Genomic DNA, 22,861 nt, shown 5'->3' on the forward strand with positions numbered 1-22,861 from the left:
ATCCTTGCGTGTCAATTTCTATTTTCTCAGGGATCAAATAAATACGCTGTATAACATGATTACTTGGGTGGAATATAATTTAACAGCAAAAACAAAGAACGGCGCGGAAGGATACGCAAATTCGTCGTGGAAGTGCTTGGTAAAGTTAGGGAGCCAATCAGAACGCGGGAAAGCATCAGTACAGCACGAAGTGAGACGAGTGAGACATGTGACCACAGATGGCGTGCTGTAGTAGTTTCCTGATAGACGTAATCGACATTTCCACTGCTGTTATCTTTTTTATTAGCCCTAATCCACTTTAATGAAAATTTATTCACGATGTAAGTATGTTTAAGGCTCAGTTGTGTATAACTTTGCAAATCAACGACTGTTGAAACATGTCATGGGAAGCATCATTCCACGTGCTCCGGTGTAGGACTTCCCGTAAGACAATTGTTTTCAACGATTTCCTAGATTTGTAAAGCCTGATTCAATACGTATTCCTCAATATATATAAGTGTCTGAAAAACATGTAAGCTTAAGTATTGAATAAGTACCTGGAAAAAAAGCTTGTGCTATGTTACTGTACAGTGTTTTAGGCAATGATCCCATCTAGCGGTGAAAATGCGTCATACCCTTTATTCAGAATCTTAACTAATTTTAAGGCATGTCTGGGTGTTGATTTCTTGTGACGAATAGGACTTACTAGAAAACATGTTTTCTCCTATTACAAACATAGTACTTCATGTTATGTCCTTTCATTTGATTTATTTAACATTTCAAACACAACCACAATGAATAAAATAAAAAATATGGCTATTCTTATCAAGGTTATCATGAATAACTAAAACATTACTTAAAAATTAAATTAAGAAAAAGTAATTTTAACTAAATTAAACCTAAAAAAAACTAACCTTTACATAAAAAAAAACTTAATTAATGTTAGTACATACAAATAAACTAAATTTAAGGACAAAATCTCCTTCGATTGTAGTCTTTGACAGCAGGGTGTACACCCAAATCTGGAGAGTGTAAAATGGCCTGCTTTGATTAAGACTTCGTACAATGTTTATTTTTAGGTCTTGAATTGGATTTTAATTTCAGATTTGAATAATTAAAATTAAAAGTGAAGAGCAGTCTGTTTAAATGTGTTAAAATTGTATGACGTTTATTTTTTCTGTCTCTTTTGGGTCTTGGCCCTGACAGGTATCCCATATGACTGAAAAAAAAAACCTAACTAAAACTAAACTAAAACAAATAATTTTTGCAAAACAAAAACTAATATAACAAACCAGCAGTAAAAACTGAGAAATAAAAAATATAAATAATAAATTAAACTAAACTGAAATTTAAAACAAAAAGTAAAAGCCAAATAAAAAAAACTAATATAAAATCCCAAACTATTATAACCTTGATTCCTATACACATAACATTTTTTAAATGCACTACTTTAGTTCTGTGCTGCCAAATTTTCTATAGTTAATAACTGAAGTGCTAATCATTTCCTTAAATCTTCAAAAGTATATCAAAATTTATTGACAGTAGTACTAAGCATATTTCTTTGTTGATCCACTTTCCCGGCTGTTGCGTGTCATATCTGTAAAAAGGCATAATGCCTGTATTTCCAGCACACATGAAACAGCCATATCATAACGTTCCCTATGATGATTAAAATTGTTGTTGTAATAATGAACTCCTCCAACCAAAGAGAGGCTACACAGAAACTTTGTCTTTGAAACAGACACAACTGTTAACTGAACTATAACTCTAACATTGTAACACTAAAATTGAAATGACAAAATGATTAGAAAAAGAAAGCTTAGAAAAGATGCTTGTCAATGTATAATTTACTAGGCAGATGTAGAAAACTTTGGATCACATAGACCCACTTGAAAGGTGCACTAATCTACAGTACATCTAATCTACTAATCCAAGTCTCTGTCCCTTTGTTCCCCCCTCTTTTCTCACCTGTTCACAGCTGTTTTGGTGTTGGCACTGCTGCCTCCACTGCCCATGCTTGTGTCCCACTGGCTGCTGGCAGCCTCTGACTGGATCCACTCCACTCCTCCACCAGAAGCCAATAGACACACCTGTACAGGTGAGGGACAGATCTGCTGTCCAGTCATCTGGTCTGCTGGCCAAGCCCCTGGCTGTCAGTCAGTATCAATGTCTGGGCCCTGAGATACAGAGAGGCACTGAGGGAATATGTGAGGATTTAGGAGATCAAATGACTTAAACAATGAATGAATAGATATGGAAAAAGATAAACAATCCAACAAAAAAGCACACATATGTTTAAACACATAAGGAAGAATTCGATTTTTTCTTTACTAATTATATTAACATAATATTACCATTAAAAATGAAGCAATTGATACTTAGGATTAGGCATAATATTATGGGGAACACTCAAAATTTTAATATCAAATATAATTGTCTTCTTTTTTGTTAGTATTTGAGTGAAATAGCTCCTAACTGACACATTGCATTTTGGAAACATAACATTTAAGCTTATTGTGCAGAGTTAATTTGTAAGGCTGTGTATTGTGACAAAAAATAACATAATTCACTTTTCCTTACACTGATTATTACATATTGAATTGTTTTTTATTTTAAATAGGCAAAGTGTGTTCAAACTAGATTTTTCTTAATGGAACTAATTATTGTGACATTTAACACTTTTTAATAAAAGAGAGATACTTAAAATTCCATAAAGTATATTTATGCCTCAGTCTCTTGAAATGAAATTTCAGCTGACAGCTGCCAAGTAGGAGGTTTTTCTAGGTCTTTTACTGGTGTGAATTTCTCAGTTGAACTTGGAAAAATCAGACATAAAAAGAACAACCAGTGAGTATAACCATCATTGAAAAGGAGTCTTGAAATAATCTTTTTTCCCTATATTACTTCCTCGGCGCATATTAAGCTGACAGCTAGGTTAGCCTGGATAGCCTGTCATCTGTTCTCCAATCTTTAGGTCAGTTCTTAAATACATTACCTTGAGGTAATGAGGGTAAAGACTGATTAGCTCAAAAGCTTGATGATGATTGTCTTAGACATGCAACCAGTGACAGTGTGTGACATAGAAACAAAGGATGTGTCATTGTTTGTGACGTTTTGTTCAGTTATGAAGATGCTTATTATCTGTTCTGCCATAATAATCAAACATTGGATTGCCTGAGCCCATACAAAAGTGACTATTAAGCATACTGGGTACCAAAAGAGTAAAAAAAAAAAAAAAAAAAAAAAAAACCTTTTCAGTCAAAATGAACAAAACATTAAATCCCCCTAAATTAAGTCCCCCTAGAAAGCATTGTTATTACTGACACAACCTAACACACACTACACAGGCAGAGCCATTTTTCCTCCATTTTTCCTCTTTATTTCTCAGCAGCAGTGCAGTCAGCTGCAGGTCACATGACTGGCTTGCCTGGCCTTACTGAGCATGCTCAGACCTCTCTGTGTTGTCAGGCAAAATAGCCTATAAGACAGCAGTAGGAGCAGAGATCTGCAATAGATAAACACACAGACTAACACACCAGCTGGATTGCTTGCCGACACACTCTACAAGCACTGAGGGAAAGGCACAACAAAATTGAGGAATTGTGGCTCTGATTCCTCTAAAACCTTCTGTTAATGGGCTTATTGTCATCCATCATTTCAGTGGAAGACGGCTTCCAACAGAGAGTGGGGCAGGTGTGCCCTTTAAGAGCAGGAGCAGCTGAGGCAAGGACAGCATCCCAGTCTCCATCCTCTGTGGAGGTAAGAGTGGATGAATGGGGTGAGGGTGCAGAGCAGAGGGGGGAGGGGAAAATCTGCTTGACTGCATCTGTGTTTGTGTTGAATATTATCAAACGGAGGAATTGGGACGGTAATGGCGGTGGTGGATTGGGGGGGTTAGGATGGGGGGGTAGTTTGTCGGCGGCTCTATTGGTATGTGAGACGACAGCGGCTCTGGGTATGGTGGGGAGGGGATGTGGGGATGTAAATGCTAACAGGGTTGAGGACATGGCAGGGCAGCAGGAACACACAGAGGAAAGGATCTGGGGTGGAATATGAGGTGATGACGAGGGAGTCGTGTTTGAGTGAAGCTGACATCTCATTTTTTTTAGACAACAAAGGAGCCAACCAATAAAAGAGGTCAGTGATTCATAATCAGGAAGAAGAAACACAGTTTTGTGATTAGACGTGTGGAAAATGGTCTCATCTGTAGCAGAGATGAGCTATGATAGAGCAGCAAACAAAGGGGAAGTTTTTTTTTTTTTTCTCCTAGTTGATGAATAATTACATTGACCTACATCTAGCACAGAAACCTTTGTGCTTTAAGGTTTCATCAAAGTAGTCTCCCCTGTGGTGCTAAGCTATGTGGTCTTCTTTATTGTCTTTGGATTCACTACTGTTACAGATTTTGAAAATATTTTTGTATTATTTTAATTCAAAACAAAGTAGACTCGTCAAATTTTAATGTGTATATTAATGCTACACTCGGAAATATGCAGTTATATGTCTATAACTTTACATCTTCCTTAAAGGACAACATGCTCTTTATTTACATGCATTAAGAAAATACTTAAATGATGGTTGCTTTTGTTATACCAGTTTTATGTTTTTTTCTATGATTTTAAGGTAATTTTTCCTCAAAATCCTCAAGATGTACAGTTCAAGGTCTCATTGTGAAAGCTGAAACTGTTCTACTAAGGACACATGTCTTATAATGTCTGATAATTAAATCTCTGTTCGTTGCCCACATTTGCTTTTCTCAATGACATGCTATTTTAAAAAACTATGCTATTATTTTCCTGGTAAGTGAAAAATTAGTCTAACAGTGCTCTGACATCAGCAGATTCATGTTGTTTTTCCAGTGTGTCTATGAAGATCTTCCAACCTTTGCTGCTTTAATATTTATAGACATTAGTCCTGTAAAAAAAGAAAGAAATGGAAACATTGTGGGTACTGAACGTACAGCACATATCTCCCACTCATTCTCTCCACAGTGATTAATGCCACTCTGAAAGGAGGCAGAGATGGCTGTTGCTAGGATACATGGCAAGGTGAAGTGCAGACCATTTAAAGAAAAGAGGAGGAGGGCACTATTTACAAAGCATGGCATCACTGAAGATGTACTCTTTTATTTCATGTTTTCTTCCGTTTACTGATATTTAATGTTCTTTTTTTCTCCAAGGTTCTGCAGTTCCCAGGTGTGGTAGAAAAAAAGGGTGGTTGGTCAAAGCTTTCTGGTTTCCATTCTCCTGCTTTCCACCTGGAAGTACGCTGCAATGGTTGGTTGTTTTCAAAGGCCTAAAGCTGTCTGAGTAAGCCCTATGAACAGCAGACCCAATGGTAAGTAAGCAAGAACATTGTTGGTCTCGTCCCTGCAGCTGATTTAAAGGTTTTTTTTTACTGATGACTTTGAGAGAAGTACAGAAGCTATTTAAAAAAATAGCAGAATAGAGGACCTTACAACTACATTTCAGATATTGTGTTAGCTCTGTTTAGTCATATAGATAAGTGAAATACAATAGATTTATATAACAGGACCTCTGAGCGGTGGTGAATTTAGCAATTTTGGGGCCCTGGGCGAAAGCAGGCATGGGGCCTTCCACATCAATGGTTTTCCCTTTTGAAATCTTATTTGTCAAAAAAGTTTTATTTGTAGCTTGATGTAAAACCAACAAGAAAATGACTGTTTAGCAATGTTTTTGTATTTAAATATCCAGGCGGATATCAAAAATGTCAAAAATTTTTTTGAGACTCTAATTAGAAATTTAATCACAATGTGACATCAGAGCTATGTAATACTTAACCTGAATATTTGTTTCACCAATCACTTACTCAAAGGAAGACCTTAAAAAAATCTGAAAAAGTATTTTTATCTAGATTTTACCATTTAGAACTGGCTTTGATGCCACTTTAACATGACCAGGTTTCCTTAATATTTGTGCTTTTAATGACTGTGTTAATCCTTTAATTACCATCTGGTGCAGGAGAAAGGGTTAAGTTAGTTATGTGTTAATGGGGCCCTAGTAGCCGGGGCCCCAGGCAGTTGCCTAATTTTGCCTAATGGTAAAGTCGGACTCTTCTTCTGAGCTTTAGGCTTTACTAAAATGACATATCATGGTTATTTTTATAAAGAGGAGAGATATTTTTATGAACTCCACTTCTGTGACAGTCACATGAGTATTCTTTTGAAGATGAAATTCAGTGAGTATCCTGTCCTTTGGAAACAAATCATTCTCTTTCTCTCTGTTTGAGATGCTATATATAGCAGTGTTTTGAAGCCCACGAATGGGAGGCTAAATAGGGAGATGTGAGGAAAGATGTGCAATGAAAGGATGATAGAAAGAGGTTGCATTTTCTGTCCACTCTACTGTAATGGCCTTCTCACAATGTGTGGGCCCACAGGACATCAAAGGCCAGTGTTGGACAGATGAGGAGTCGGATGGAGAAAACGAATCAGAACAGTTCCTCTATGGCATTCAGGTACGGAGGAGGCCACTTAACAGTACATCTATATATCAATATTGGGTTTTTTCAGAATACATACATTTGATTTCTTATAAATCCTTGTTATTGTTGAAAAATTTTGCCAGAAGACAGCCTCTATCAGTTATTCAATTGTATTATTTTATTTTAAGACAAAATGTAAAAGATAATTCACTTAATGATGTAATGATGTAAAACAGAGGTATCCAAAATATGATCCATGGTCTATTTTAAATTTCTCTTCAGCAAGTTGTAAAAATAGAACTCAAAATTTGCCCTAATTTACAGCATGATGCTTGCGCTTGAGTGTTTTATGCTTCTGTGTTTTGACAGTAGGTGGTGCTGCTCTGTAAACAAACATTTTTTTTAAAAGACTGACTAAACTGAGACAACAGCATAAATGTTGAACCTACTGACAATTGAAATAATACCTTGATTCTTAATTCCCTACGGACTAAAGGATTACAGTGGCAAATGGCAGTATGAATGGTACTCCTTTGCTCTGCTGTCTGCTCTATCTCAAGGTCTAGCTCACAAAGCCCATCATGCTAATCATCTCAAAGCAGGAACACCCCTATAAAGTTGCATAGCTTTGTGCAAATTACTCTGGGTTTGCATCTGAATGTTGAAATAAGCAGTCAGTGTCTCCCTTCTTTGCTGCACATAGTTTTTCTCACAGGGTCACCCCTGAAATCTGATCTACCACCCCAAAATCCTTAACAATTACTGGCTATTGGTCCTATCTATTTTATCTATGTATTAAGTTTATTTGATAGGGACAATGCAAATTACATAGTACAACTTTGGCCTGTTACAAACAAGCTATAAGTAGGTGGTATGTCACATAAGGAGATTATATCTATCGCTAGTTCCATCTTCTGTCCCTAGTTAGACTTTTAGAAAAAAGAAAGAAAGCAAGATAAAAGGGAAAATATCAAGTGTATATAAAAAGTCACATACAGAAAATAACAGTTGTTCTAAAAATTAAAAGACTATAGGGTAACATTTTACATCACAGTTGCATAAAATTACAGCACATATAGAGTAATTAAAAATGCTACATCTCCTGTTTTGTTTTAGGCATCCTTTAATGCATTTGTTAAAAGTCTTTATTTCTCACCAGCTATTAATGGAAATCTTTGACATGGGCTGTCATTTCTTTCAATTTGTAATGACATTTTAAGCTACATTATCGTGGTTTTGCTAACTTAAATAATCCAAAATTAAGGTGTATCAAAGTTGATACGATATGAAACACTTTATTATCTCCTCAGGGAAATTTGTCCTAGACTCTAAGTGCTGCACACGTAAAGCTGCCAGATAATATTTAAGTAATGAATTAAAACTATAGCAACAATAATCCACATGTACACAGAGTTGCACAAACCGATGCAACCACATAACCACATATGTTACATGGACCCATATAACATGAGATTCATAGAAACAGTGTAAAAAATGATAATAATAATTAATAACAATGAGGACAAGACAGATTACAATGAGATGAAATATAAAGGTAAACGATAAGGGGGCAGAGAACACCATGGCGTTGTTGCCTCATCTGGCTACAGCCTCAAGAAACACTATTCAAAAACTTATGAAAGTGGGCACAGATGAGTTTTTAACTGGTTCAGTTTACATTTAGAGATTCTGTATCGTCTACCGGACCATGAATTCATACAAGTCCTCCAGTCATCCTTATCTTTTTCTGTAATTTGACCTCAGTGAAAAAGTTTGGACACCCATGATTTGAAAGCCCTTCTGATTTAAAATGTGTTAAAAAAACAACACATAATTTCATTCATAACTTAGTCATGGATATTAGTAGATACTCATAAACAAAGACTTAAAAAACATCAACCACTCATTATATTTTGATTTAAAATGTGTCAAATCAAGACATAAGCTATGTCATCATACTTTTCACATCACCAGGATCGGAATAGTAACCTTAAGAATAATGCTGTCAGATATCCAACATATCCCCCTGTAAGTAAACAAGAAAAGCTTCAAATGAACAGACGCAGATCTTGTGCTGAACTTTGAACCATTCTGTTGGGGAATTTGGACCAAATTTCATGGACATGTGGCTAGTCGTTTCCCTGAGTTTTTTGTTTTGGTAATGAAGAACAGATGGGCCAGTTGACTTGACATTTCCTTCCTAATGCCTTGCTGCAAGCTGGTCAAACATTTAAATTCATTTGCAGCAATGTGTTCTGTTAAATGTGAGGCATGTGCCAGTCATGTACAGACTTCTAGGCTAGTATCAAATGTAAAAGTTTGCTTGTCCTTTAAAACATAAAGTACTTTGTTTCACGGTATATATAACCTTACAAAAACTGAAGTATCATTCCTAAGCTATACTGTCAAATTCATTTCCCCAGCTACCATTATCTCACCTCCTAAAGTTCAATGATCATGCCCATAAAGGATATTAATCAGTTAGTCATTCTCTTTTTCAAGCCCTTGTGATTGAAATGTAAATCCAGTCTGGGACTTATAGCTCATTTCTACACAGAGAACATGAAAAGCAGCCCAGTGAAGTTAAGGATGAAAGTGTAGGATCTGTTATATGCACTCATAGCTGAGAGGAAGAGAGCCTGACTTCAAGTATAGACACCAGGAGCATTTATGAAAAACCTGGGTCAGTTTTTATAAAAACATTTGAATTATGCTCTAATGGCTGATGACTTGAAAAATATCCTGACTGTTATTTGCATTAATGACAAATTTACACATGTGACATCTTCCCTCCATTTCTTGATGATGGATTTAACTGAACTCCAGGGGATTTTCATTCAGTGCCTTGGAATTTTTTTTTTATCCTTTCCCTGTCTTATGCTTTTCAATTACCATTCTCTGGGTTGCTTGGAGTGTTATTTTGTCTTCATGGTGTAATGGTAGCCAGGAATACTAATTAACCAGTGACTGGACCTTCCAGACACAGGTGTCTTTATACTACAATTACTTGAGACAAGGGCTGTCGCTTTATACCGGTATTGACGATAACCATGGTATAAAAAATACAATTTCAATATCATGCTAAAAATGTGCATATGATAATATCGTGTAAATGATCCAGTGCTACTCCAGCGCCGTCACGAGCCCTGAACATTTTTAATAAGTCCATCAATGTAATAGAATCATCAACTCCTGCACTCCTCTAACTTCTGCGCCCCTTGTTCGTGAAACCGTCAAGCCTCACTTTGCCCCTCTCTCTCTCTCTCTCCATGCGTGCCCCTGGCATACGCACACTGGCAGCCCAGCAAGACGTTTAGAGAAAAAAAAGGTTTTCTTTTTCCTCATTCTCACAGCTCTTAACGGACAGGATGTAGAGATAGAGCCTTACGTTGAACAGCTAACACCCTACTTGCCCATTCCCCCTGATTTCCTGATCATTAATACCTGCTGGTGCGTGTGTGTCATTTCTCCCTCCCACCTGCACCCACAACATGCGCGTCCAATTCCTCCTGAAGTCTGACCATCCACATAAAACACGGAATGACAGAAGCTGCGTTCAGGTTTAGAAATGATAATATTGTGTTCACTCAAGCACTGCCCTTGACAAATAAAGTTTTTTCACTGTTCTATACCAAGTTTTCTCACTGAATGAAGCACAAAAGAAAAGTCTCACATCCTCGTCAGCTACAACGCTCCAAAAACATCGGCAGCTGACAGCCTGGACTAATTTAACTTGACAATATTGATAAGAGTAACATCAGGGTGATATTTACAGACTACATCCTTTGTTTTTCAAGCCGTAGGTGGAATTATTTTCCTCATCATTGTTCGCGAGTGCCAAAGAGCGCAGCGCTCCGTCAGCTCCTACAGAGAGTTCGTTTTTACTCTGTTTGCCCCTTTCTGTTCCTGTCCTTGTCTGTAAATTAAACGCTTTATGAAAAGAGACCAATATTTATGGATAGAAGGGATTTCCCCTCATGTAACAGTGTGATGGCTCAGTATCTCTGTGCCAGTGTCCCTTCCTGTGCATCATGAGGCGCATCAGAGCAGTGGAGACACTCATACTGTATGTCTGCAGCGATATAAGAAGTGTTAAAGCTTCTGTGCGCATTTAAAGAAATTAGACTGTTCCTTGTTTACTAACTTAAACAGTTTTAGTGCAAGCAAAAATTAAATTCAGACCTGATCCTAATGCAGCAACTTGGTTCTTCAGTAGAGCTAACAGGATAAGCCTCATTAAAAAACTGCTGCAGGTGCTCTTGAAATATGTCTGTAATTAATTATTTCCTAATATGTTTATAACCCTACGTTTCTGACACTATTTTGGCATTATGATGTGTAAATCTTGTGTGGTGGATAAGTTTATCAGTCAGAGGTGGAGCCATGGGGGGGCTTGCAGGGTCTGTGCCCCAAATGTTTTCTCAAAAGCCCAGAATCTTTAACTCTGGTGAAAGTATGTTATCTCTGATAACTGATGAATGTAAAAAGAACTATCTTGGATTTTGATAAACAGATTGACCTTGCTGATCACAAATGGAAATTTCATTCTTGATGCCAAACTGAAAAAAAAAAAAACCAAATCAGATGTTTTTTTTTTACTTTGAAAAGCTTAAAAGCACATGCTACAGAATAAATAAAACAGCTTTATTGATATCGTGGTAATATCGTGACATTTTTTTGCCCACAATAATTGTAAAGTGAAAAACTGATATTGTGACAGCCCTACTTGAGACACATTCACTGCACTCAGGTGATCCCCATTTCACTAATTGTGAGACGACTAGCACTAATTAGCTGGACCTCTGTTGACTAAGGGGTGAATATTAAAGCAGTCACTTATTTTCCCTTCAATATTTTTGTTTAATTGACATTTCTTTAAAGAAATATGTTTTCACTTTTGACATCAAGGGAGTTTTTTGTATTATTCTTGACTTTAAAAAAAGCCAAATTATAGTGACCATGGTTGATTCGTTAAATCAGTAACAGGGTTATACATCCAAGGAGGTTAATGCTATTTAAAGGCACTGTAGCTAACAGCAAACAATGATTTACGTAGCAAGCGTGGCTTGTTAAGGTTTTGCAAATGTCAGTAGTAAATCATTAGAGTTAATTGTTTAAATTAATGGATATATTTTTAATAAATATGTGTACTGATTTGCTTTTAATGTTTTGTAAAATATTTAACACTTGTTTGATTAATTGTCTCAAAAACTATTCCAGAAGGACCGCTCTATAGCATTTTCTGTACTGTAATTGTGTCCAGTGTTGCTTGTTACAGGGGAGTTGTGCTGCTGATCTGTACCGCCACCCTCAACTGGATGCAGATATAGAGGCAGTAAAAGACATCTACACTGACAGTGCTATCTCTGTTAGGTACAACAACCACACACACATACACGTCCAACAGTTTGAGACCTGTTTGAAAAAAAAATGAGAAGTGATATGATTTAATCTGCCAGCAGTACTATGTACATGGAATGAGGATATCATCTACTGATTTTAACTTGGCATGTCATACTTTAAAATAAAAAAGGCCTTTTCTATGATTAAATCACTTTAAAGAGTTAGAGAGTAATGCATCCCATTTGCTCTGATAAATTGACAGTATCTGTTATTTGTCTGTGCACAGGGAGTATGGGACTATTGATGACGTGGACATCGATCTTCATATTAACATTGGCTTCTTGGATGTGAGTCAGCATTCTCTTTCCCTGCACACCCCTCCTCTGTCTTTTCCCATTACTAGTCTAACGTTGACATTTTGTAAAGTAACACCATTTATAATGCATCTTGCACTCATAATTTATTTATATCATGAGAAATGGCCCTAATTAGGATGCTAACGCTGTGTATCTATGTGTATGTGTGTCTGACTCAGGAAGAGGTTGCGACAGCTTGGAAAGTTATCAGAACAGAGCCTATTATTCTGAGACTGCGCTTCTCTCTTTCCCAGTATCTCGACGGACCTGGTGAGTAAAAATGTCTATGTGGATGTTGGTTTTCTGGGAGGGACTAAAGGTTTTTGTGCCACTCACTCAATGTGGGAGGTGAGTACAATATGTGCTACACAGGAGGGGGAGTGAAAGAAAGAGCCTGTTCGTATCTGTTGACAATGTAGTAATACAAGTCATGTTTATTTAGAGCCGTCAGTAGAAGTGTTCCAGCCCTCCAATAAAGAAGGCTTTAGCCTGGGCCTGCAGCTCAAAAAGTAAGTCATATAATTTGCTGTATTTACTGGTTATATTAGGGAAAATCTGCATTGTACAAAAAGTAACGTATTTTATTTGCAGCGTCAAATTAATTTCTAATCTAGGCCAAAAGTCAGATTAATTTCTGCATAAGAAATAAGCTTTTTTAGTGTTTGATTAAGATATCAAAATGAAATAAATAAAGTAAACAAACAACATTACAATCTTCTATTTCATCCTTCCTGACCACCAGAGGTGGTGCTTCAAGCACTGGATAACACATTGCGCATGCGCAGGTCGAGTAGCTATACCAACAAAGTCACCTGTGACACCTGCTGACCCGGACAGCCTATGTCTTCCAATGTCATCAGAGTCCAGTTCCTTCACATCTTCTCGCTCACAGGTGTCGGACTAAGAAGTAGCAATTTCAAGCAGCTGTTGCTGGGAGCCCTTTGACTATCATGGTAGGAGCTGCATCTTCAGTCGCCCTCCAAGGGCTGGGACAGCTTAGCCTTTTGGCTATCTTTTGAATTGCCACAACTACGGTTTGTTGCTCCCGATGCTTGAGTATTGGCTTTTGTTTTCCCTTGCTGGTGGTGTGCTTTTGCCCACAGCAGCAGAATAATAGTGTTTATGTTTATCGTGGTGTTAGGTCAAGCGGGTCAGCTGAGCTAACACGATAGCCTTTTGCTATAGAGGTAGCAACCCTGCTGCACTATACTGCTGTTATTAGCAACGTTTTTCCATTGAGTGTATCCTAGAGGATCCCTGCATGAACCACAGCTACCTGCCTAGGGCAGTGAGGGCTGCCAGGCTGGCTGAGGTGGAGCAACTCCTGGGTGGTGTAGCTTCATCAGACCAGTTATCTCTTCCACAGTTGACCCAGCTCAAAGGGCGACCCCAGCCCAATCTGTTCGGTCCAAATGTCGGGCTGCAGAAGCCGGTGGCTCCTCTTTGAGGAAGAAGGCCAAGGAGTCCGAACTTGTTTCTAAGGTGGACCAGCTATCTGCAGAGCTTCAGCAGATGATGGCTGTTTTTTTAATCCCTTCAGGCCGAGGAAGGCAAGACATGCCTAGTTTCATGTTCCCGTTTTCCCCCCTCACAGACAGTTTAACCGTTTTGCCCTTCAAGGCTGCCATTTTCAGTTCAGATTTCTTCCTGTCCCTGCGTGTGTTCACCAGGTGTGTGGCAGCAGCACTGTCTCCCCCACAATCCCAGGGCATGAAAGTCTTCCTCTACCTGGATGACTGGCTGGTTTGTGCACCGTCCCAGTCGCAGGTATTCCAGGACACGCTAGCTCTACTTTCTGACATTGCCCAACTGGGCCTCAGGCTTAACCACAAGAAAAGCTGCCTCATTCCTTCCCAGACCATCACATTTCTCGGTGTGGATCTGGATACAGTTTTGATTAAGGCATGTCCATCCCGCAGACAGGTAAACAATATTCTGGGACCTTTGCCCCTCTTCCGAGGGAGCAGGAAGCTCCCATATGTGAAATACCTCCAGCTTCTGGGGAAATTGACAGCAGCTTCAACAGTCGTGCCTTTGGGTTTGCTGTCGCTGTGCCCCCTCCAAAGGTGGCTGAACAGCTTCCATATAGACACACTGTCGCACAGACACAGACCAATTATAGTGTCTCGGCAGTGCCTCCTTGCCCCAGGGAGAAGGAGGTCTTGCAGAAAGGTGTAACTATGGGCTCGTTTTCGGCCCGGCACAAAACTGTCACGACAGACGCCTCCCTCACAGGCTGGGGTGCAGTTTGGCAAAACTGAACAGCTCAGAGACAGTGGCCTGTTCAAGCCGGTTCACAGCAATATCGCACATAAACCATCAAGGGGGCACCAGGTCTGCACGCTTACTGCGGGTGACCCTGGACTTCCTGACTTGGGCAGCCCCACACCTAGCAAGCCTAAGGGCGATGTACTTGCCTGGGAAGCGAAACCAGGATGCAGACTTCCTGTTACGAGACAAGCCTTCCCCAGGGGAGTGGCATCTTCACCCACAGGTGGTGCTCACCATCTGGGGTTTCTTTGGCAAGGCAGAGGTAGATCTTTTCGACTCAGAAGCCACAACCCATTGCCCCTCTGGTTCTCTTGCAGAGAACAGTCCAGTCCTCTGGGGCAGGATGCCCAGGCAAACGACTGGCCAAGGGGTCTCCTGTACACCTTTCCTCCACTCCCTTTGATTCAGAAGGTGTGACGTAGGGTTCACATGCTCCTGGTGGCCCCCTTCTGGCCAGGGAGATCATGGTTCTCACTACTGCACAGACTCTGTTGCAGCCCACCATGGCGCCTCCCGAACAGGCAGGATCTCCCGTCACAGATGGGGCGTCAGATTTGGCATCCCAACCCTCAACGCCTTCAGCCGTGGGTCTGGCCGCTGCAGGGCCCAACCCAATGTTGACATACTGCTCAGTTTCTGTCCATAAGACAGTCCTCAATGCCAGAGCCCCATCTATCCGCTTACAGTCTGAGAACAGGTGACAGCTGTTTTGCAGACAACCATGTAGACCCAGAATGCTGCTCTGTACCAGCTATCCTGGAGTTCTTGCAATCCCTCTTGGATTCCGGCCATTCCCCGTCTACCCTCAGGGTGTATGTAGCTGCCATTTCCTCTTGTCATGCTCTAGTCAACAACAGCACAATTGGTCGCCACAGGTGAGTTACCCTTTTTATAAAGGGAGCTATGAGGCTCTGTCCCCCATGAGCCCCTAGAGTACCAACTTGGGACTTGTCCCTCGTACTTGACCATCTGTGTTTGCCTCCTTTTTAGCCTTTGGCAAAGGCTGAGGTGGTTATCGGTGAAGACAGCCTTCCTCCTCGCCATTACTACAGCAAAGCTTGTCAGGGAGCTCCATGCCTTGTCTGTCAGCCCTACATGTCTGAGGTAGCACCCAGATGATTGTGGGGTCACCTTGTGGCCACATGCAGCTTTTCTGCCCATGGTGTTGTCAAGGTCAGACCTTGATCAACTGATTCAGCTTGCGAGTTTCGATCCCCCACAAGGGGAAGATAATGATAGGCCAGCAGTGCTGTGCCCGGTTTGTGCCTTGAGAGCATATAGCACAGCTAACATACGTACATCTGACCAACTGTTTGTCTGTCATAGTGGTCCTAAGAGAGGTAGTGCTGTCTCCATGCAGCGCTTGTCCCACTGGATTGTGGACATTATTAACAAGGCATATCAGGCAGATGGTCGCCCACTGCCATCTGGTGTGCAGTGCCTCTCCACAAGGGGTATATCCACGTCATGGGCAGCCATGAGAGGGGTATCCCTGGAGGCCATTTGTGATGCATCCTCTTGGGTGACTCCAAACACATTCACGAGGTTCTACAAAGTGAACATCCCCAACACCCATCTCCCTGGGGGTGATCCTTTTGCATTGGCAAAAGGATCAACCCCAATGCAGTAAGCCCCCAATGCAGTAATTTGGTACGTATCGGATTTCCTTATGACCATAGTGGTATAGGTCATCCAGTACTTGAAGCACTACCTCTTGTGGTCAGGAAGGATAAGATAGAGCGTAAGGTTACGTATATAACCGTGGTTCTATGAATCCTGGATGACCGCCAGAGCACTTAGTAACTCGGAATCCTTGTGATCTCGCGAGAAGATTCCATAGGAACTGATTCCCTGATGACACCAGAAGATATAGGCTGTCTGGGTCAGCAGTGTCACATGCGATTTTGTTGGTATAGCTACTCGACCTGGGTATGCGCAATGTGTTATCCAGTGCTTGAAGCACTGCCTCTGGCGGTCATCCAGGATTCATAGAAGCATGGTTACATATGTAACCTTACGATTTAAAGAGCAATTCACTCATATTTCATCATGCATACTTCTCCTTGATGTCCTATGGTAGGATCCTGAGCACGTTCACCTCACAGCAGTGGAAGCACCTCAGTAATGAGTTCCTCAAGGCACAGCAGGAGAAGAGGCACAGCTGGTTCAAAGCTGGGGGAACCATCAAGAAGTTCCGTGCTGGGCTCAGCATCTTCTCCCCCATACCCAAGTAGGTCTCTCGCTTTCTTTATTTATCCTTCAAGGCATGTACAAAACAATGTCTGGGCTTCATGTTTAGCATGCTGTATATTTTATGTTGGAACTGACATCCAGTACAATCAAATTTTAAATGAAACGTATTTTGTAAAATTTTCAAATAATTACCATTAAACAGTTTTAGGGATGCAAGAAAAGTACCAGGTACAGGTCATTTTGTTTGAGGGTATTTAGGATATTTTCAACACAGTCTCCTCCAGGGACAATATATTTGTAATTTCCAAAGAACATTTAACCAGGTAAAAAATGTGTTTTAATGCTTTTGCTCCATCACTCATGAGCTTTATTTTCTATGTTCATATCAGTTATCACAGATGTTAATAAACTGATATTTAGCACTAACCATTTTACATTTGGTGATAAACGATATTCTTACACAGCTTTTACAGTCATTTCCCAGCAAATGAATTAAAAGTAGGTATAGGGCAGGGGTAATCAATTAAAATTCAAAGAGGTCCAGTCAGAGAAAATATGTTAAATCAAAGGTCCGGAACATCATAATGTCTAACTTGAGTTAGTGTGATATGTAAATCTGGGTGTGATTTCAGGGACTTGTTGCGCTGATAAAATATGAAAATTTGTCTACAGCTCACCAGTTTCTCCGTCTGTGAATCTCTCCTTTAGGGCCCTATGAAATCCGTTTTATTTTTTGCCAAATTCGGTTTTAATATTTTGGAATTCAGTTTTTTAACCTTTCCACTAATTTTACCATAAAAATTGTCCTGTTTATGTAAATGAATAAAATGTTCACTGATTAAATAGAAATAACCTTAAATTTATCTAAAAAGGGCCACAGTTGGCCCAGGAGCCACAGTTTTGATAACCTTGACATAAAATAACTATAACCAGTGTAACAGTCAGATATTTCCAACGTTTTACACATCCATGTGTATAATCACATCCTAACTGATGTTTCTAATGTAAATGAAGAAATCCTTCTGTTCTCACAAACACAGAGTGATAGTGACTTAATAAGAAAGTAATATTAAAGTTAAATGGTTAAAAGTAAGCCTACTTCCTAAACTTTTTTTTTTAACTCTCACAGTCTGTCACAGTGCATGCAGTTTCATGCTGCATTGTTCTACTCCTGACTGTAACTTTCATCCTCGCTGTCTGTCTGTCTCCTTCATATTAGACTGCGTTAATGCAGACACATGTTGGCTCGTTTAGCAACCAAAGGGAACTACACTATCTACGGGAGGAATTATTAAGCTGTTACTCGAATGTAACATCATTTAGACTGCAGGACTTTGAGTCCATCCGACTCGAGTTTGAACCCCTCGAGGGGTGAGTAGGTGCCTCTCGCAGAGTCGCTCTGTGACTCTCTGGTGTGGTGAGGTAAAATAACTTGAAGAACAGATGAGTTTTCTTGAAGGTTCAACATTATGTCGTCCTGTACTACCTTGCGTTGAGCTGTGGGATTTTTGCCGGTGTTTCATGCAGATGCTTTGGCATGCTGTTACTGTTTAGGAGGGGGCAGAGTGAGTGTTTGTGAAGTGCCCTGCTTTAGTGTTCCCCCTGAACATATTCCTCAGATTTATGTTCCTCTTAATAAAAAACACAGCATTTCAGTCAAATTCATTCAAATTTTCGTGATTTCAACGTTAAATACTAGATTCCGTTTTTATTGGCCAATTCCGCGATTCTAGGACCCTATGATTTCCACGTTAGCAGAAATCATAGGGTCCTAGACTCCTTGTCTCAGCTCACTCGTCTTTTCGTCTACTCTTTTTGTCTTTCTAATGATTGTAGGTCTGGGTCCAGGTCCGTATTGGATGGCGTCTGGGTCCGTGCCCGGACTGTGGTCCGCCATTTGGTGACGCCTGGTATAGGGTTTGATGTAGTGTATAGTTAATAACTCTTCAGACACCGTATACCTGTGTCCCTTCAGTGTATTGATATTGTTAATCATTTCATTTCTTCAGTTTTGTGTCTTCCTTTAAAACAGAAAGAAAGACACAACAGAAACACTTAAAGAGGATTTGTTTTTTTGTTTACTTTGCCCCCATTAACTTCAGCACATGCTAGAGTCTGTTCTCACTGGGGTCCATGTTTAACTAATACAGTTTGCACATTCATAACACAATACACAAACACAACATTGACAGTCATTTTGGCTATCTGGAGATAGTTCCTCACCAGGAGCCACATATGTTTTGGGTCATTGTCATGTTTGAAGTCAAACGAACGACCCAAACCCAGTTTTGCTGCTGACTGCTTGAAGTTTCTTTCAAAATCTCCACATATTCTTCTTTCTTCATGATTCCTACCGCCTTTGTGAGATCCCCAGTTCCATATTCCAGAAGCATCCTCACATCATAATACTCCTACCACTGTGTTTCACAGTAGGGATGGTGTTCTTTGGGTTATATGCCTCGGCCTCCTTTGTCCAAACATAAGCAATGTGTTTAGTTTGGTCTCATCTGACCAAAGGACATGCTTCCAGTATGCATTTTCTTTTTCCAGGTTGTCCTTAGCAGACCTGGCATGAAGGTGTCTCTTCTGCAGAAGTGGAGTTTTTCTTGGTCAGTCCATTCCTGTGCAGGGCTTTAATGATTGTATTCTTTGAAACTACATCCTGACTTGGCTAAGCCATTCACCAGTGTCTTGGCAGTTGTTCTGGGGTCTTTAGACAAATCTCCCACCAGTTTTCTTTTCAGAATCATTGAAATCGTTCTCTTTCTACCTTTGCCAGGCTTATTCTGTACTGTGTTGCTCTCTTTGAATTTCTTGGTAATACTTTTCACTTTAGTTCTTGACTCTTGGAAACACTGTGATAACTTTGCATACCCTTCTCCTGCTTTGTAAGCAACATATATTTTCCTCAAGTCTAAACTGATTTCTTTTGTTTTTGTCATGTTGCCTTCTCCAGTGACAGCTCAAACCCTTACGGACGTTTTTGGACTTTGTGTAATTTGGAAGATAATCTGAAGTTTAACTTGATTTTACAGGCTTTGAGCATTAAGAAGTTAAAGCACTTCATTGTACAATAGTGGTTTGTGCTATGGCTTAACAAAAAGGTCACTTCTAAAGGAGGGCTATTAATTTTGACCCTGGTAGTTTTTGGTTTTTGTGAAAGGATTTTGTTTCTGTGGACAAAGTAAAATAATGTAAGCATCCAAAATAAAACTAGGAGGTTTGGGAAAAGCTGTATAAAAAATCCTTGCTCTGTTTAACACAACTTTGGAAAAACTTTTAAAAATGAAATTTCCATAGAGGAGTAACTAATTCTGTCCTCATCTGTAAATATGACTGAAATGTGGCTAAAACCAATACAGATTTAAGTATTAAGACTGAAACTCCCCCTAAAAATTAATTTTGAAAAAACAAAAAAAGAAAAATGAATAAGACCACAAACCTCAGTAAATCTATGTGATATCTGAGGGATAGATAACATTTAAGTTTATTATCTACAAATTATGAGGTGGGTCTGTGAAAGACGCTTTAGAAAGAAAAATGAGTGAGAGAAAGTGAGGGAAAGGTTGTTCTGACATAGCATGCTGCAGATTGGCTTGAAATCAAAATCTGACACACTCAACCAATTTTCCCTTGGGAGAGCGAAGTCGTCTTGCTTCTGTCGTACTCTGAACATTTTGACAGTTTTTCGTGCTCTGGGATTGAGTTTTGGCCGACTGGAAGGAGGTTAGCTTCACTTACTACTGGACTGTCATGACATCTCAAAAAATTGACAGGAGTCTCAGTGCAGAAGTTTGCACAGATAATAAACTGACTCTGGTCCAAGTGACAGGTTTCTTCTGCATTTCTATAACTGTGCCACTATAAATTTACCAAGGAAGTATCTAAGAGTTTATTCACATCAGCATTATGAATGCAAGCTACTGTGCCTTTCTGTAATTGCTTTTATATATAAATTGCTTCGAATAAAGAACTGAACCTTACATTTTTTAAATAACGCATGTGTATCTTGTGTGTGTCTTGTTTTCCCTAGATCTCCAAGTTTTCCTCTGATCCAGGACACAGTTTTAAAGGGGAAGCTTAGCGTCCCTGAGCTAAGGGTGACACGCTTGATGAACCGGTCTATCTCATGTACCATGAAGAACCCCAAAGGGGAGCTCTTCAGCTATCCACCCAACAGCCAGGTCAGTGACAGTTTGAGCAAATCAGCACCTAGATTTGTAGACCGTCGTCTTTCCTTTTACACCTTTAATTGAACTTACTTGCATGCAAACTTAGAAAATTAGGATGCTGTTAGAACCACTTAAAAATCGCAATGCTATACCATTCTGTTTTGTTGATTCCACCTCACTTTATGTTGTTGTAATGCACTGTGATCTACTCAGACCCTCTTCTCAGTCACCTGCAACCTGCACTGTTCCCACCTGAGCCTTTCCTTACCCCTACCGTAACATGGCTGCTATGCCCTTTTCCCATAATGCTTTGTCTTCACTTGACTCATCAGACTGTGGCTGTCCCAGCGGCCAGGGCCCCAGCGCAGATTACCACGAGGCAGCTGATTGAATTGTTTTTCTCATCCCAGGCGGGCGGACACTGCAAGAACATCCCTACCTTGGAGTACGGCTTCTTAGTGCAGGTTAGACCTGGAGGATTTATGAGCATACTCATACTATCTGTGCTTTGCTTTTTGCTGCCCAAAGTCAGTTTAGCAATGGAATTAAATCTTTTTTTTTGAAGAAGAAGAAAACTACATTTGGCTAAGTAGTTAATGTATACAAAATAGTAGTTCTCTTTGAATGTTTATGAGTGCAACACATAGGATCAGAAAAGTATTTGGTAAGTAAGTGTATTAGCTAGTTTTGTTTACTCCAGTTTTGCCACAACTCAGCCATCAAACCAGTTTTTATCCCTGTGTCTGGTAGCACTAAAGTGAGTGATAAGTAGAGACATCACCGTGTTTTTCTACTGACAGATCATGAAATATTCAGAGCAGAGGATCCCAACGCTCAACGAGTACTGTGTGGTTTGTGACGAACAGCACGTCTTTCAGAATGGATCCATGCTGAAGGTACTGCACACAAGACAGTAAAAATGTAGTATACATCAATTTAGTTTTACCTACTTGTTTAGTAATAAAAAAAGCTACATTGATGGATTAGTTGTCCATCTAAATTCTCTATCTAGTTGAGAGGGTGGAAAAGAGATGTTGTGTGTTTCAATATGATTGTGCAGACCTATTTGTCTGTGAAAATGTGATATATTGAAATAAATGTGTTTCTTCTCCCTCGGTTTATGTTCATGTATGTTTGTAAAGCCTGCTGTTTGCACCAGGGAGCTTTGTGTGTTCTCCTTCTACACTCTGGGTGTGATGTCTGGAGCAGCAGAGGAGGTGGCAACTGGAGCAGAGGTGACAACAACACAACACACAGTTAGAATTTAATTTTAAGGTTCAATTAATTGTAAGAAAAAAGATCAGAGTACCAAACCATTTCAGTGGTGACTTTAGATGTTTTTCTGGAATCGTGGCATGTATGTAAAACCCTTCTCTCTTAAGGTGGTGGATCTACTTGTTGCTATGTGTCGAGCTGCTCTGGAGTCCCCCCGTAAAAGCATCATCTTTGAACCCTACCCATCTGTCGTTGACCCCAATGACCCTAAGACTCTGGCATTCAACCCAAAGGTCAGCATCTTCACTGCTATGGTTGTGAATTATTAACTAAATCAAAAACAAATTTCCATTCTGACACAGCTCTTACCCTGTTTAACCCTGTGAGAACATTGTTGTATACAACAAGAAGAGACACAGATTATAAAAAATTTTGGACTAGTAACCACTTAATTTTTTTTCCCCTGGAAGCCCTCCGTTTTTACTGTTCTAATGACCGTATCCATGCCTTCATAGCCCTTGGGCGACTCTCCAGGGCATTTAAAGATTAAATCCACACCAGTAACTCAGATACTGTACTTCTTTATATCCTTTTTTAATCCATTTTTGACCATCTATGCCACTAACTTAGCACTAGCTACCATTAGGTCTTCCAAAATGGATGTCACATAGGCTGTGACAACCAATGGTATGCTGTTCCATCGTCACATCATGCTTTGCCAAGGAGCGCATGTGTATACACTGACAAACTAGAGGAGAGGGCCTGAGGGGCTCATAATGGAGAGGAAAAACAAAAAAAGAGCCTCTGATGTGGCCCTCTGTGTCACTGCAGACAGGAATGTAGTACATATCAGTTTAGTTTTACCTACTTGTTTAGTGATAAAAAAGC

General features: G+C 39.8%; 1 protein-coding gene across 7 annotated transcripts in view; it reads left to right on the forward strand.

Annotated features, from left to right (window-relative positions):
* The first annotated feature begins 223 nt into the window (after positions 1-223).
* LOC121509998 (protein mono-ADP-ribosyltransferase PARP6) overlaps positions 224-22,861 on the forward strand; it is a 40,841-nt gene continuing 18,203 nt past the window's right edge. For 3 of the 7 annotated variants that reach the window (XR_005991912.1, XM_041787864.1, XM_041787872.1), the window contains exons 1-15: positions 224-320; positions 1,958-2,077; positions 3,641-3,738; positions 5,159-5,316; positions 6,379-6,456; positions 11,687-11,796; positions 12,053-12,113; positions 12,302-12,392; positions 12,565-12,631; positions 16,474-16,623; positions 20,620-20,770; positions 21,091-21,222; positions 21,559-21,654; positions 21,901-21,993; positions 22,141-22,266. Coding sequence is in view for 6 of the 7 variants with exons in the window: in XM_041787864.1 (XP_041643798.1) it covers positions 5,314-5,316; positions 6,379-6,456; positions 11,687-11,796; positions 12,053-12,113; positions 12,302-12,392; positions 12,565-12,631; positions 16,474-16,623; positions 20,620-20,770; positions 21,091-21,222; positions 21,559-21,654; positions 21,901-21,993; positions 22,141-22,266 (1,158 nt within the window). In the remaining variant the exon portion in view is untranslated. Of the gene's footprint in view, positions 321-1,957; positions 2,078-3,640; positions 3,739-5,158; positions 5,317-6,348; positions 6,457-11,686; positions 11,797-12,052; positions 12,114-12,301; positions 12,393-12,564; positions 12,632-16,473; positions 16,624-20,619; positions 20,771-21,090; positions 21,223-21,558; positions 21,655-21,900; positions 21,994-22,140; positions 22,267-22,861 lie in introns of those variants that run through there. The other 4 variants (XM_041787889.1, XM_041787881.1, XM_041787897.1 and 1 more) reach the window with 4 other exon arrangements.

Source organism: Cheilinus undulatus, linkage group 1, assembly GCF_018320785.1.
Source record: "Cheilinus undulatus linkage group 1, ASM1832078v1, whole genome shotgun sequence".
NCBI lineage: Eukaryota > Metazoa > Chordata > Actinopteri > Labriformes > Labridae > Cheilinus > Cheilinus undulatus.